At 37.6% G+C, this 12,398-nt stretch overlaps 1 protein-coding gene across 3 annotated transcripts in view; it reads right to left on the reverse strand.

Moving 5' to 3' along the window:
- The window catches only part of DENND5B (DENN domain containing 5B), a 210,657-nt gene that overhangs the window by 104,989 nt on the left and 93,270 nt on the right, over window positions 1-12,398 (reverse strand). Inside the window, exons 1-3 of one of the 3 annotated variants that reach the window (XM_060112159.1) lie at window positions 9,132-9,153; window positions 8,417-8,482; window positions 5,217-5,326 (exon numbers count right to left, since the gene is read on the reverse strand). In XM_060112159.1, coding sequence (XP_059968142.1) covers window positions 5,217-5,219 — 3 coding nt within the window. In that variant the 5' untranslated portion in view covers window positions 5,220-5,326; window positions 8,417-8,482; window positions 9,132-9,153. Of the gene's footprint in view, window positions 1-5,216; window positions 5,327-8,416; window positions 8,483-9,131; window positions 9,154-12,398 lie in introns of those variants that run through there. The other 2 variants (XM_060112157.1, XM_060112158.1) reach the window with 2 other exon arrangements.

The raw sequence follows: 12,398 nt of genomic DNA on the forward strand, positions 1-12,398 counted from the left end.
TTTTTACATCAAATAGGCAACACAGAAACACAGTGACCTCCAAAGTCAACATAAAGACTTAATTTAATTGACAGGGTTTCCTGACATCATAAACCACAAAATTCCAGCTCAAACTGTTTTTGAACAGCTGCCAAATATTCCCTTAAGGATTTGTAGTTTTCATCAGCATGCATTCAAACATCTACAGGAAAAGCTTGCCAAAAGTTGTGCTCAAATTAAGAATGACTTTCTATGCTACAGATAACAGATGTAAGAATTATTAAATTCTCTTCCTACACATCAACAAAACTAAGAATTATATTTCTAATCTGGGAACCATAAATTGGAAAATGCTATTGCTTTTTCATTTTTAAAAGTGAGAATCATATGATTTGTCAAGTTTATTTTTCATAATCCTAAACTGTAAGTCAAGATTTGCTCACCATGGCATTCAACAACATCTTTTAGCCCCTGATATTGCTGTTTACCAACAATATCCCCTCCCCACCCCACTCTCCCACAACAACTAAAAATTTAGAGTTGTCACTGCTGACCAGATTGTCGCTGGCAATCAGATTACTCTAGCCAAATTGGGCTCACAACGCTGTGTACCTCTCCTGGTTTGAGTGACCAAATGTCCTCATTATCTCTCTGGACTCTTTTAGGCAGTGTGGCTAGAATCTTAACAATTCTTTTTTCTATCTTCTATAGTTCTATTTAATCCCACTCCTTCTCTCTTACTATACAAATAAAACTCTCAATGAGTCAGCTTGCCCTTCCTTTCTTCCTTCCTTCTTTCCTTCTCTTTCCTTTCTTCATTTAATAAACATTTATTTTATGTCATGTATTGCATTAGATCTTGATAACTCAAAAGACAAATATGAAAATCATCCCTTACTTCTGGGACCTTCTAGCCTAATAGGAAAGAAAGACATATAAACCAGCAGTTACAAAATAACGTAACCAATACTGCTACAGAGTGTGTTCAAAGTATTATAGGAATAGAGAAGACGGAGCACCTAACCATTCCTGCTTAAGAGATGGTTTTGCAGTGGAGGTGACACCTGAACAAAGACAGGGGATGGAAGTACTGTAAGCCAGCATATAGACCTTCATTTATTCAATGATTAGAACCTCTACTATGCGCAAAGCTAGGGATAGCAATGAATAAAAGAGAGTGTTCCTGTCCTAATGGTACTTACTTTATAGCAGGAGACAGGGAGTAGACAACCAGCTACATAATTAATTAATTGCAACTGTAACAGTGCTACAAAGAGGTACAAGGTGCCAAGAGAACCTAAGGGGACCTGGCTGAATGCTGGAAGGGTGATGGAAGGTGGTGCTTAGAGATGGCTTCTCTGAGGAAATCATGTTTACAATGAAATCTGAAGGGTCAATACAAAGAATTCACTAGGGGAGGAGCCTTCCAAAGAGAGGTGAAAGCAGAAGCAGAAGCTGTAGTGTGAAGAACAGAAAGGACAGGGGCAGGAGGCCAGTTAGACAGCTATTGCAGGAATCCAGGTAAGAGAGCTTGCTGGTTTGGACTGAGGCGGGTATGCAGTAGCAGAGACAAGTAGATGATAACTGATTGTATATGGGAGAAGGTGAGAAAGTGGGAACTTTCAAGCATGATGCTAGATTTTTGGCTTAGGCACCTAGGTAGATGGTTGTACCATTCACTGACCAAGATTGGTGGGAAGACTGTGAATTCAGTTTGGGGCATGCTGAGTTTGAGATGCCGGTGAAATATTCTAGCTGCGATGTTAAGAAAACAAGTGGGCTCCCCAGTAATGGCTGGATTAAAGCCCCCATTCCTATGATTTTATTGGGAGACATGAACTTAAAGCTGGGTCAAAATGAGGGTTTACTTTCATTCCAATGTCAGATCTATTAATGTAACTAAGGGTTATCCATTTCAAATTCAAGTACTTCCTGAGTCTGTCAAAAGTATACAGTGCTCTTTTTCCTTGCATTTTGCAAGATGGATGTCTAAATAGGTATTTTCCAGACAATCCTTTACCCTTTACTCTTCGCTCCTCATTCCACTCCACCCTTCTTTGTGATCAAAGTAAATAGTAAATTGTAAACTTAGAGCTTTACAGATTATAAAGAGCTATATAATAGTCATTACTCTTTAGTTACCTGAAATATCATATATCAGATGTTTCATTTAGGACATATATACAAAAAAGAATCTTTATATTTCACAAAACTTGCTTAAAAAAGTATTAACCATATTTTCTTCCTAACAATTCCTAGGTTCTCTACATTCTTAAGGATAAGCTCCATCTATTAGAACATTACATAGACAGTCATGGATGCCAATATGCTGATTTCCTTAAAGCGATCTGAGATGGGGGTGGTGGGGTGTGGGGGGAAGACAGGGGAACTTCAGCTCCATTTGCAATGTTTTGTTTCATTTAAGAGGAAAGGTATGACTCTGAAGCAAATCTGTCAAATGTTGACATGTTAGTTCTGGGTGATGGGTATATGACTTGTTTTGTTCTCTCTGTTTTATGATACTTCCATTTTTTTTCCCACAAAAACCTGTGAATCCACAACCAAAAGAGACATAAAAGCAATTAATTCAGAAGCAATTTCAAATGTCACATATCTATTTTCTGTTATATATGCACTGCACTCATATACATGGAATTTTTTTTTTATTTAACAAGTTTCATTGCTTTTGGGTACTTAATTTGTATGAAATTAATGACCCTTATCCAAAGCTCCACTTTGTTAGCAGAATGAGTGATATTACAGAAGGTGATAATTTACTGGAGTGGGGTCTTGCTAGAGGCAAGAACAAAGCTTTATACCTTTAGGTGGGAATCAATTATAGCTTCATACAAATGTACTTACTAATAAATCAAAGAGGAAATTAAGGGAAGTAAATCTATGACCCAAATGCAGACTAGTTTAATGGGATGCTTTTCAGAGATTTTCAAGGAGTACCAGCAAATCCGTTCAAATTTGCAGCAATAAACAAAATGTTGTATGGTGCTTAAGCGTCGAAACACAAGCCTACGTGTCTGTTCTTCAGAGGGAAATGTTTTCTGCTTGAGTAAAATAACTCAGAGAGAAGGGGTAAAGAAAATATCAAAGACAGATCAAGGAAGCTGATAATTGCTTTAGAGGTGAATGTTATGCACATAGAGGTAAAGGCTAACACAGATATCTTACTGTTAATCCATCCAAATGATTAAAAGTAATAAAACACATCAAGTGTGGCATTTTGTTCCAAATGACTGTGGATTCATATTGTAGTAAGAAACTAGTTTTGGACACCATTCTGATTTCTCACAGAATAATTTATACTTTGAAATATATTACTAATTTAAGAAGATTAAGTGTTGTAATCTATTTACATTCTAATCCATTTTTCCACTGCTTCATGTAGGCACTCTTTTCTTTAATATCTTTCCATTAAGTTGCTGGCATAAGCAGCTGATAAATTATTTTCTGTCACTGCTATTTGCTCACTATTTTAATCAGAAGCTTGTCTGTGCTCCTCCAAGTCTCATAAATATAACTAACAGTTGTGTTCCTCTTAATACCTAGAGCACTGTCTTCACCAAAAATGAGGCTAGGCCCCACAGTATGAACTTCAGCAAAATGGCAACTCTCATGATTTTGGTATAGGGTAACAGTTAAGAGAAATAAGGACACTGTGCTCTGTAAAGAATCAAAGTCGAACTGCCAAGTGCCTTAGGCATCTGTCCTTAGAAAAAGTACCATGCTACTCCATCCTTGGAGTAAGTCCAGACTGGAATGGGTTTACTGTGATAGAGAAATACTGCAAAGGATCCAATATGACCCATATCATTTTGGGGCATGTCAAAACCAAGTTACATAGCTTTTCTTTGGGGGAGGCAGCATGCAGCTGGGAAAAAAGTGAGCTAGAGAGTAAAAATGATCTGGATTTAACCTCTGAGACTCCCTGTATAACTCTGGGCAAGTAAACTTAACCTCTGTAAAATATGAATAAGAATCCTCACTGGGGGCTTCCCTGGTGGCGCAGTGGTTGAGAGTCTGCCTGCCGATGCAGGGGACACAGGTTCGTGCCCTGGTCTGGGAGGATCCCACGTGCCACGGAGCGGCTGGGCCTGTGAGCCATGGCCGCTAAGACTGTGTGTCCAGAGGCTGTGCTCTGCAATGGGAGAGGCCACAACAGTGAGAGGCCCGCGTACCACAAAAAAACACAAAAAAACAAAAAAAACAAAAAAAAGAATCCTCACTGGGTACATGTAAGCATGTATGTGAAAGTAACATTCATGAGGTATCTAGCGGGCATCTACTACTAAATATTCATTTTCTTCCCTTACAGTATCACATCATAATGGGGTCTTTTGGCTCCACCTTTAAAATACTCAAAAAGAACCACAACTATGTGCCTCACTCCACCTTTCTTTTTTTCTTTTCTGGCCGTGCCGCATGGCACGCGGGATCTTAGTTCCCCGACCAGGGATGGAACCCACGCCTCCTGCAGTGTAAGTGTGGAGTCTTAACCACTGGACCGCCAGGGAAGTCCCTGTCCACCTTTAATCACTTCTGTGCCTATCGTGCCTGATCTCTGATTTACTCACTTTGGCGGCCCCTTATTTTTATAATCACAGAGATCATGGAGGAACAAAATATTATCCAGGCTTCTAAGAAGGACCCTTCCTAAATGACCTGAAAATTATGACCTACTGTATTTTTAAGAACCTCTAAAGGGACTTACAATCACCGCTGGTAACTCATGACACTAATTTAAATTTCTTATAAACAAATTCCTACTAATGTCTAAATGATGCATTGAAGTTCCTTTCCTACCTTACTTTGTGAATATGATAAATTACAGACCCATCATACAACATTCCTTGAAATATGAAAACTGTAATCATGCTCCTTCCATCAGGCTCCACTTCAGGCCAAGAAAATGATATCACTGTTACCAAAGTGTCTATGTATTAAGTAATACAAATTCACCACACAGCTTAATGGCCGGAAAAGAAAATGGGCTTTGAGGGTCTGTTATATACACTTATTAGCTATGGGGACTTTAGGCAACTTACTTAACTTCCCTGAGCTTCATTTTCTACATCTGTAAAATGAAGATAATATATCTTAAAGAATTTTTTATTTAAAGGGTTAAATTAAATGAAATAATGTAGACATTCAAAATATAGTCACTATTGTCATCTTAAAATAAAAAGAAGGCTGAAGAGGAAAAAAAAAAAAACCCAAACACATACCATGTTTACTGCATCTTGATCGAAAGGGTTCCATTCTATATTCTGAGGATAGTGGGCCAGAACTTTGGATTTGAATGTTCTTCTCAAAGGACTCTGGTCAAAATTTTCACCTACAACAGATAATTAGTAATTAGTTAATATCTAGAATTTTTTCAAAAGCATGCCATAGTTTTATTTTTATTTTGTATATATACTGACTGATAATGTTGAAATCTGATTCAATTTCTACCTCTAATAGTCTCAGTTGTAAATTTTTCAATGGACAACTGAAAAGGAACTGTTAATAAGAGATCTGCATTTAAAAGTTCAGAATCTGAATTTTAAAATCCTGGCTACACAACTCATACTAAAAGTCAAGACATGCTAAAATAATCCTTGCTGTAACCTAATTACTGTCCTATTTCAACATGTGGTGACAAAAAAAAAAAAATCTATTTGGAAACATTTAACTCACTAAAGAAACATCTCAAATTAAGCTAATTATACTTCTTAAGATCCTGAAATTTTGTACATGGATAGACTTAATGCTGCAGTGCCCAAAGGAGGCAACTTTGCTTGAGTTCCCACAAAAATCTCTGGTAAATTTGACTGCATCTCCATGCTTTTACAAGTAACATTATTAACAGAATCAGAAACATCATTACTGAGTTGTCTGGTTTAGCAGATAGAACACATTAAGCACACTAACCTCTGAAAAGAAACAAGCTATTCTAAGCCAATTTCATCACCTGTTAAAATTCTGGAAAGGTAAAAGACTATCCTTTAATTATTATATATAAGAAAATTCAGTAATAATTGTTAGCTCAGTTCTTTATGTCCTTGACTAAATTAACTCCCATTCGACCTGTTACCTCCAAATGCCTTACTTTCACAAAATATTTTAATATGGATGGATCTTAAATTCTCAGTGTCAAAAAGTTGAGATTAAGGAATTAGAACACCTTGGGAGCAATACCATTCTGTCTCCTGTGTTCTTTCTACTTGTTAAGTTCTAAGTAAGTACAAAACACAAGCTGATGTATCAAAAGATAAATGCCACCTACCAGTATCTGTACAAATAAAAATATCATAAAGCAATTCATGAGTCATATTTGGACACCTAGTTAGACTCAGTTTCCATCTCTGGTAAAAATATAAAAGACATATACTAGGGCCTCCCTGGTGGCGCAGTGGTTGAGAGTCCACCTGCCGATGCAGGGGACACGGGTTCGTGCCCCGATCCCGGAGGATCCCACATGCCGCGGAGCGGCTGGGCCCGCGAGCCATGGCCGCGGGGCCTGTGTGTCCGGAGCCTGTGCTCCGCAACGGGAGAGGCCACAGCAGTGAGAGGCCCGCGTACAGCAAAAAAAAAAAAAAAAAAAGACATATACTAAAACACCTTTAAGTGCAAAACTTATCAGATCACAGAAGGAGGGAAAAGCCACACTGTAAAATCTTGCTGGAGACTGCAATACAAAATACACAGGAGCGTTTTTGAATAAAGGCACATAATTTAAATAGATTTACTGCAGCAACTAACCTTTTACTTCTAATTTAAGCCCTTGGCTAATGATCATTTTCCTTTGGATTCCTCTTACTTATTTAGGCAAGCACTTCATCTCTTTGTCTTTCTACCTCATATTTCCATCTTCTAAGAGATAGAGAGCTTTCACTTCTAGAAGAGAAACTGTCAAAGGCATCCCTAAGGAAAGTTTATCAATTTCTGCACCATGCCTCTAGGGTACGGGAAAGTCAATAGAAAATGTGAAACCATCCATGGGTCACTACGTCTGAAGAAAGGAGTCAGGGCTCACTGTTGATTTCAGAAAGGGTAAATGGTACCTTTAAGCTGGTACTAGATTCTCATTCAAACGCTAAGAATTTTTAGATTATTTACTTCTTCATTAAAAAAAGAAAGGTTACTTTCCACTTAAAGTCAGAGAAAAAGAAAAACAAGAATTCTCTCCTGGTTTTCTAAAGTTTATGCTGCTGACTGTGCTAGTGACACAGCAACGGGATATCCTCAGATAATACCCAGCCATCAAGAAACCCTCTCCTTCACCCACCCTCAAATACCAAAAATGCTTATTTTATCATTCACAAATGTAAATAAAATATGAAATACTGCAGGAGCAGAAGAAACAACATATAATGCAGGATATAACTCCTTGCAACACTTACCTTTTAATGAATTCCTGCCTCAGTTTGGTTAAAATAGTAACATTATCTTCATTCATATATCAAGTTACTAATGGGTCAGGAAATAAATCAGAAAAGTCATGATACTGCCATTTTCAATATAATTGTCCTGTTAAGGAAGGAACACCACACCCTCTTGAGGCACAATGAATCAACCAGAAGAGAGAGAAGGAAAACCACCTCCAGGGAAAAAGAATTTCACAAAAACAAAACCCCACGAACCAGAAATACAAAATCCAACAAAAGAAAAACAGAACCACCACCACCACCACCATCACTTCTTATGAGACTGCTTTAGAAGCGGGGAAGATCGTTGCTATATACACAGCTGTCTTGGCAAATATTATTTTGAAGAAAATTTGGAGAAAATCTGAGTGATGCTTCTGATAACACTGTTCAGGATTCAGAAGTGAGTACATGCAGCTATTCCTACTAGTACCAGTCAAAGCAGAGAATCCTGGAGACGCCTTTTGGAGGTGTGAGACAGAGCAACAGCCTAACCTTTGCACTTTGAACCCATGAACCTCTAACATAGAATTTATTGCTAGGACTTAGCAGGAAAAATGAATCGGTCTAAGAATTTGAATTCCCAGGAAATGGAAAGTACATAAGTATGCTTTACTTAACTTAAAATCCACCTTTTAAACACTATCCTGAAATAAACAAGGATTATAAATTTGTGCAAATATTAATATCCCCCACGACAACTACAAGTGGACTTAATTTCAAGTAATATTGCCAAGTAACCTCCTACTGACCTTAAGCTACAATTAAGACTTTCCTCCTAAGAAAATAGGACATATCTGCCAAGAGAGCTTAAATACTGATGAATAAATAATTTCTTCAAGGCTTGAAGCAAATGAGGTCTTTACAAAAATTAAGATGCAAATGAGAGAACAGAAATACAAAATAATACTTTTTTTTTTTTGCCTAAGCAAAACTGAATAAAGAAGCAATTTGATGGTCTTGGGATGAATTAAAATAATAACTTCTAACACCTCAACTTTTATTTTTATTTTTACCTGAAGTCGTATTTGCAGCATCTTGGCTCTTGCCATGACGATCTGCTTCTAGCCATTGGTACAAAACTACATAATGTAACAGAAACAAAAAAGCTTTATGAACAAAGAAACACAAACAAACAAAAAAGCAAAAATGACTGTGAAGAAGAATGGAAAATGAGAATTAAAAAATTAAACAAAAGCAATTAAACATGAGACATTAACATCAACGGAACATAGCTTAACACTAATAGTACGTAGCTTATAAGCTATTAGTAATAAGAAAGGAAGGAGAATAGGTAATTGTATTTTAATGTAATAAGCGAAATGCTATTGAAACATCTGTAACAGTTATTCATATGGGAAAAAGTACACACTTTTCTTAATGCTAATTTAAAGAGAAATATCAGGAGAAAGCTAATGTTTCTATAGTCAGATATAATAAAATATGGTAGTAAGACTAAATGACCAACTATGGAAATTGCATCCCAATTTCTGCAAACCTATCAGAATGGCTAAGTCCAAAAAACTGACTATACCAAATGCTGACAAGTATGCAAAGAGACAGAACTCTCGTAAATTGGTGGTGGTAATGCAAAAAGGTACAGCCACTTAGGAAAGATAGTTTGCAGTTTCTTACAAGGCTAAACATAGTCCTACTATATGATCCTATAACCCCAGTCTAATCAGTAGAGAAACATAATACAAATTTCAAGAGGGGCAACCTACAATATACCTGATGAATACTTGTCAAAACTGTCAAGGTCATCAAAAACAAGTAAGGCCTGAGAAACTGTCATAGCCAAGAGGAGCCTAAGGAGACAAGACAACTGAATGTAATGTGGTATATTGGATGGGTTCCTCCAACAGAAAAAGGACATTAAGTAAACAAAAGGAAATCTGAATGGAGTATAGACTTTAGTTAACAATAATGTATCATACTGATTCATTAATTGCAACACAAGCATCATACTACCCTAGGATATTAATGACAGGGAAAACTGTGCATGGAGGGAGGTGTGGTGGGGTGTATATGGGAACTCTCTTATTATCTTCTCAATTTTTCTGTAAATCTAAAAGTGTCCTAAAAATCAAGCCTGCTTTTAAAAATTACATTCCAATAGTTAATGTAAGGACAAAAACATATATTATATCCAATCTTATAAGTAGTCGACCTTTTGTAAAGGCTAACACAGATATCTTACTGTTAATCCATCCAAATGATTAAAAGTAATAAAACACATCAAGTGTGGCATTTTGTTCCAAATGACTGTGGATTCATATTGTAGTAAGAAACTAGTTTTGGGCACCATTCTGATTTCTCACAGAATAATTTATACTTTGAAATATATTACTAATTTAAGAAGATTAAGTGTTGTAATCTATTTACATTCTAATCCATTTTTCCACTGCTTCATGTAAGCACTCTTTTCTTTAATATCTTTCCATTAAGTTGCTGGCATAAGCAGCTGATAAATTATTTTCTGTCACTGCTGTTTGCTCACTATTTTAATCAGAAGCTTGTCTGTGCTCCTCCAAGTCTCATAAATATAACTAACAGTTGTGTTCCTCTTAATACCTAGAGCACTGTCTTCACCAAAGATGAGGCTAGGCCCCACAGTATGAACTTCCAGCAAAATGGCAACGCTCATGATTCTGGTATAGGGTAACAGTTAAGAGAAATAAGCTATGCAAACACAAGCTCAAGTTTGCTCGGTACAGATTCCATTAGTCAACTATCCTCTTATGTACCATTAACTAAGAAGTATCAACTCTTGGGGAAAAGTTTACTACAATGAGGACACAGGCTATTAAAAAATTCACACTAGAGCTCTGTAACTTAGAAGCTTTGAAGGGTGTGTAAACTTCTGTATGTCTTAGAGATGTCAGAGTCTTTGCTTTAAAGAGCCAAATAATGATCACTGTAGGGTCCGAATAGCCGGGGAACCTTCCTATCCACATCTCAAAGGTCTGAATGATCCCAAGAGAGTAGCACAGACTAAGCTTCTACTTTGGGATGCTATTTATCTATCCACAGATATCGTGAGAGTTCTAGATCCCAAACAAGGTTTGCAGAAATTTTCTATGCTCTCCCTCCACAAAACAACAAACACAGGGCTGGGAAAGCTACCTATGGAACTCCTGAACTGAAGGAATAAAGGAACTGATTCATTATAAATGGCTAAGGGCACCCTGAAATCACGACGGAAGTTATTTGGATCTTTAGGGACAGCCAGAACTGTGAACTGACGTCCATCTATCATCAGGGATAGATGACCCAAAACAGACCTCTGAACAGCCCCCAAAAATACACCCAGTGTGCAAAGCCCTTGGTTGAGGGTGCCCCAGTGGGCACACAAGTCAGTGCACTCCTCCACACCCCCAGGTTACTGCATACTCCTGGGAGGCAATATTGTTACAACTGGGACTAACAAGAAAGAAGTGGAGAAGCAGACCTCATTCATTGAATATATACTACAGGCGTTTCCTCTTTCTGCGTCACGGGAATAACAACTACTAATTAGAGTAGTAGCAGAGTAGGGTAATATTAGATTACTTACTCCAAGTGACACAAATATCTCCCCATTTAGAAAAGCAAGCATGAATTTTACAAATGACGCTGAATATCCCTCTTACAGAAATGAGACACAAAGTAGGGAAACTAATCCATTCAATGGTCTGATAATTCTGCCTAGCTCTTATCTATAGCCTATCCTGCCCTGTTTAAGGTGTAAACTCTTGGCTGTGTTCAGAGTATCACTGCCATTATATTTACCAATTACTTCATATAGCCTTTGTTTCTGGTTTTACTGGACAAAAAGAAAAAATATGAAAGCTATTCCAGATCATTTTACTCTGGCCAGTTATATGGAGAATGGTACATAAGCAAAAATAATTTTAACAGATTTGAGATTCAATTATTTTATTACTGCCTCCAGATTACCAAAATCCAATTAACTATGGCCTAAATAATTCAGAGAATTTCCAGTGAAATAAGTGCATCTGCTTCATGCAAAGCTATAATGTGAATCACCATTAGACCAAATTTGGATTTCAAGGTCTACTTTACAGCACATATATTTAAAAAGATAATGTATAACTATAAAAGAAATGTAACTAGGGAATTCCCTGGCGGTCCAGTGGTTGGTGCTCCAGGCTGTCACTGCCGAGGGCGTGGGTTGGATCCCTGGTCAGGGAACTAAGATCCCACAAGCCACATCATGTGGCCAAAAAAAAAAAAGAAATGTAACTAATATTTTTACTTAACATACTAGAATGTATACAGGCAGGTCTAGAAGGACTGAGCTCTAAAAATTTCTTAACTCTCATAAAGTTTCTGCAATATGTCATATTACAAAGAATCTAATCCTCTTCTTACTTTGTAGATGATGTTAGTATACCAGAAATACACCTCTTCTCCCTGTGGCTGGGAACACGAGATCTGGCCTTTTGGTAGCTCCATGCTTCCTCTCAATTGGCACTGGGAGTAAGGGACCCTGCCCCCAGCTCCAAGTCACTGGTGAGGATTTCTATAGTCTGTGCATGAGGTTGCAAGTAGAGGGAGATCTGTGAACCTTGGAGCTGTTTCTCAGGCTGAGAGACCCTGTTACATATTTCTTCATTCATCCCCTCTCTGAACCTTCCCACTCCTAGGGCCCCAGTGAGTTCCCTCCCTTGTTGTCCATTTCCACCACAGTCTATTTCTGAACAGGGTATTTCTCCACAAGACAAGGCCAAGTCTCCCAATACTTCCCTATGCTCCTGTCCCTGAGGGCTATCACTGAAGTCTAGATGCTTTAAAGAAAGTTTGCTGATAGGAATAATGAAAATAGAAGGGAAGTTGAAACAGGTAATCTCTTCTGCCCTGTCCCTTTTTCATTGTGTTCCTTTTCTCTCTAAAGGTAAAGTTAAAACACACACACACACACACACACACACACACACACACACAGAATACTCACAGTCAGTAATTTTTCCTCAGTATTTTGATGAAGGTGAGAGG

Source organism: Mesoplodon densirostris, chromosome 11 (genome assembly GCF_025265405.1).
Source record: "Mesoplodon densirostris isolate mMesDen1 chromosome 11, mMesDen1 primary haplotype, whole genome shotgun sequence".
In the NCBI taxonomy this organism is placed as follows: domain Eukaryota; kingdom Metazoa; phylum Chordata; class Mammalia; order Artiodactyla; family Ziphiidae; genus Mesoplodon; species Mesoplodon densirostris.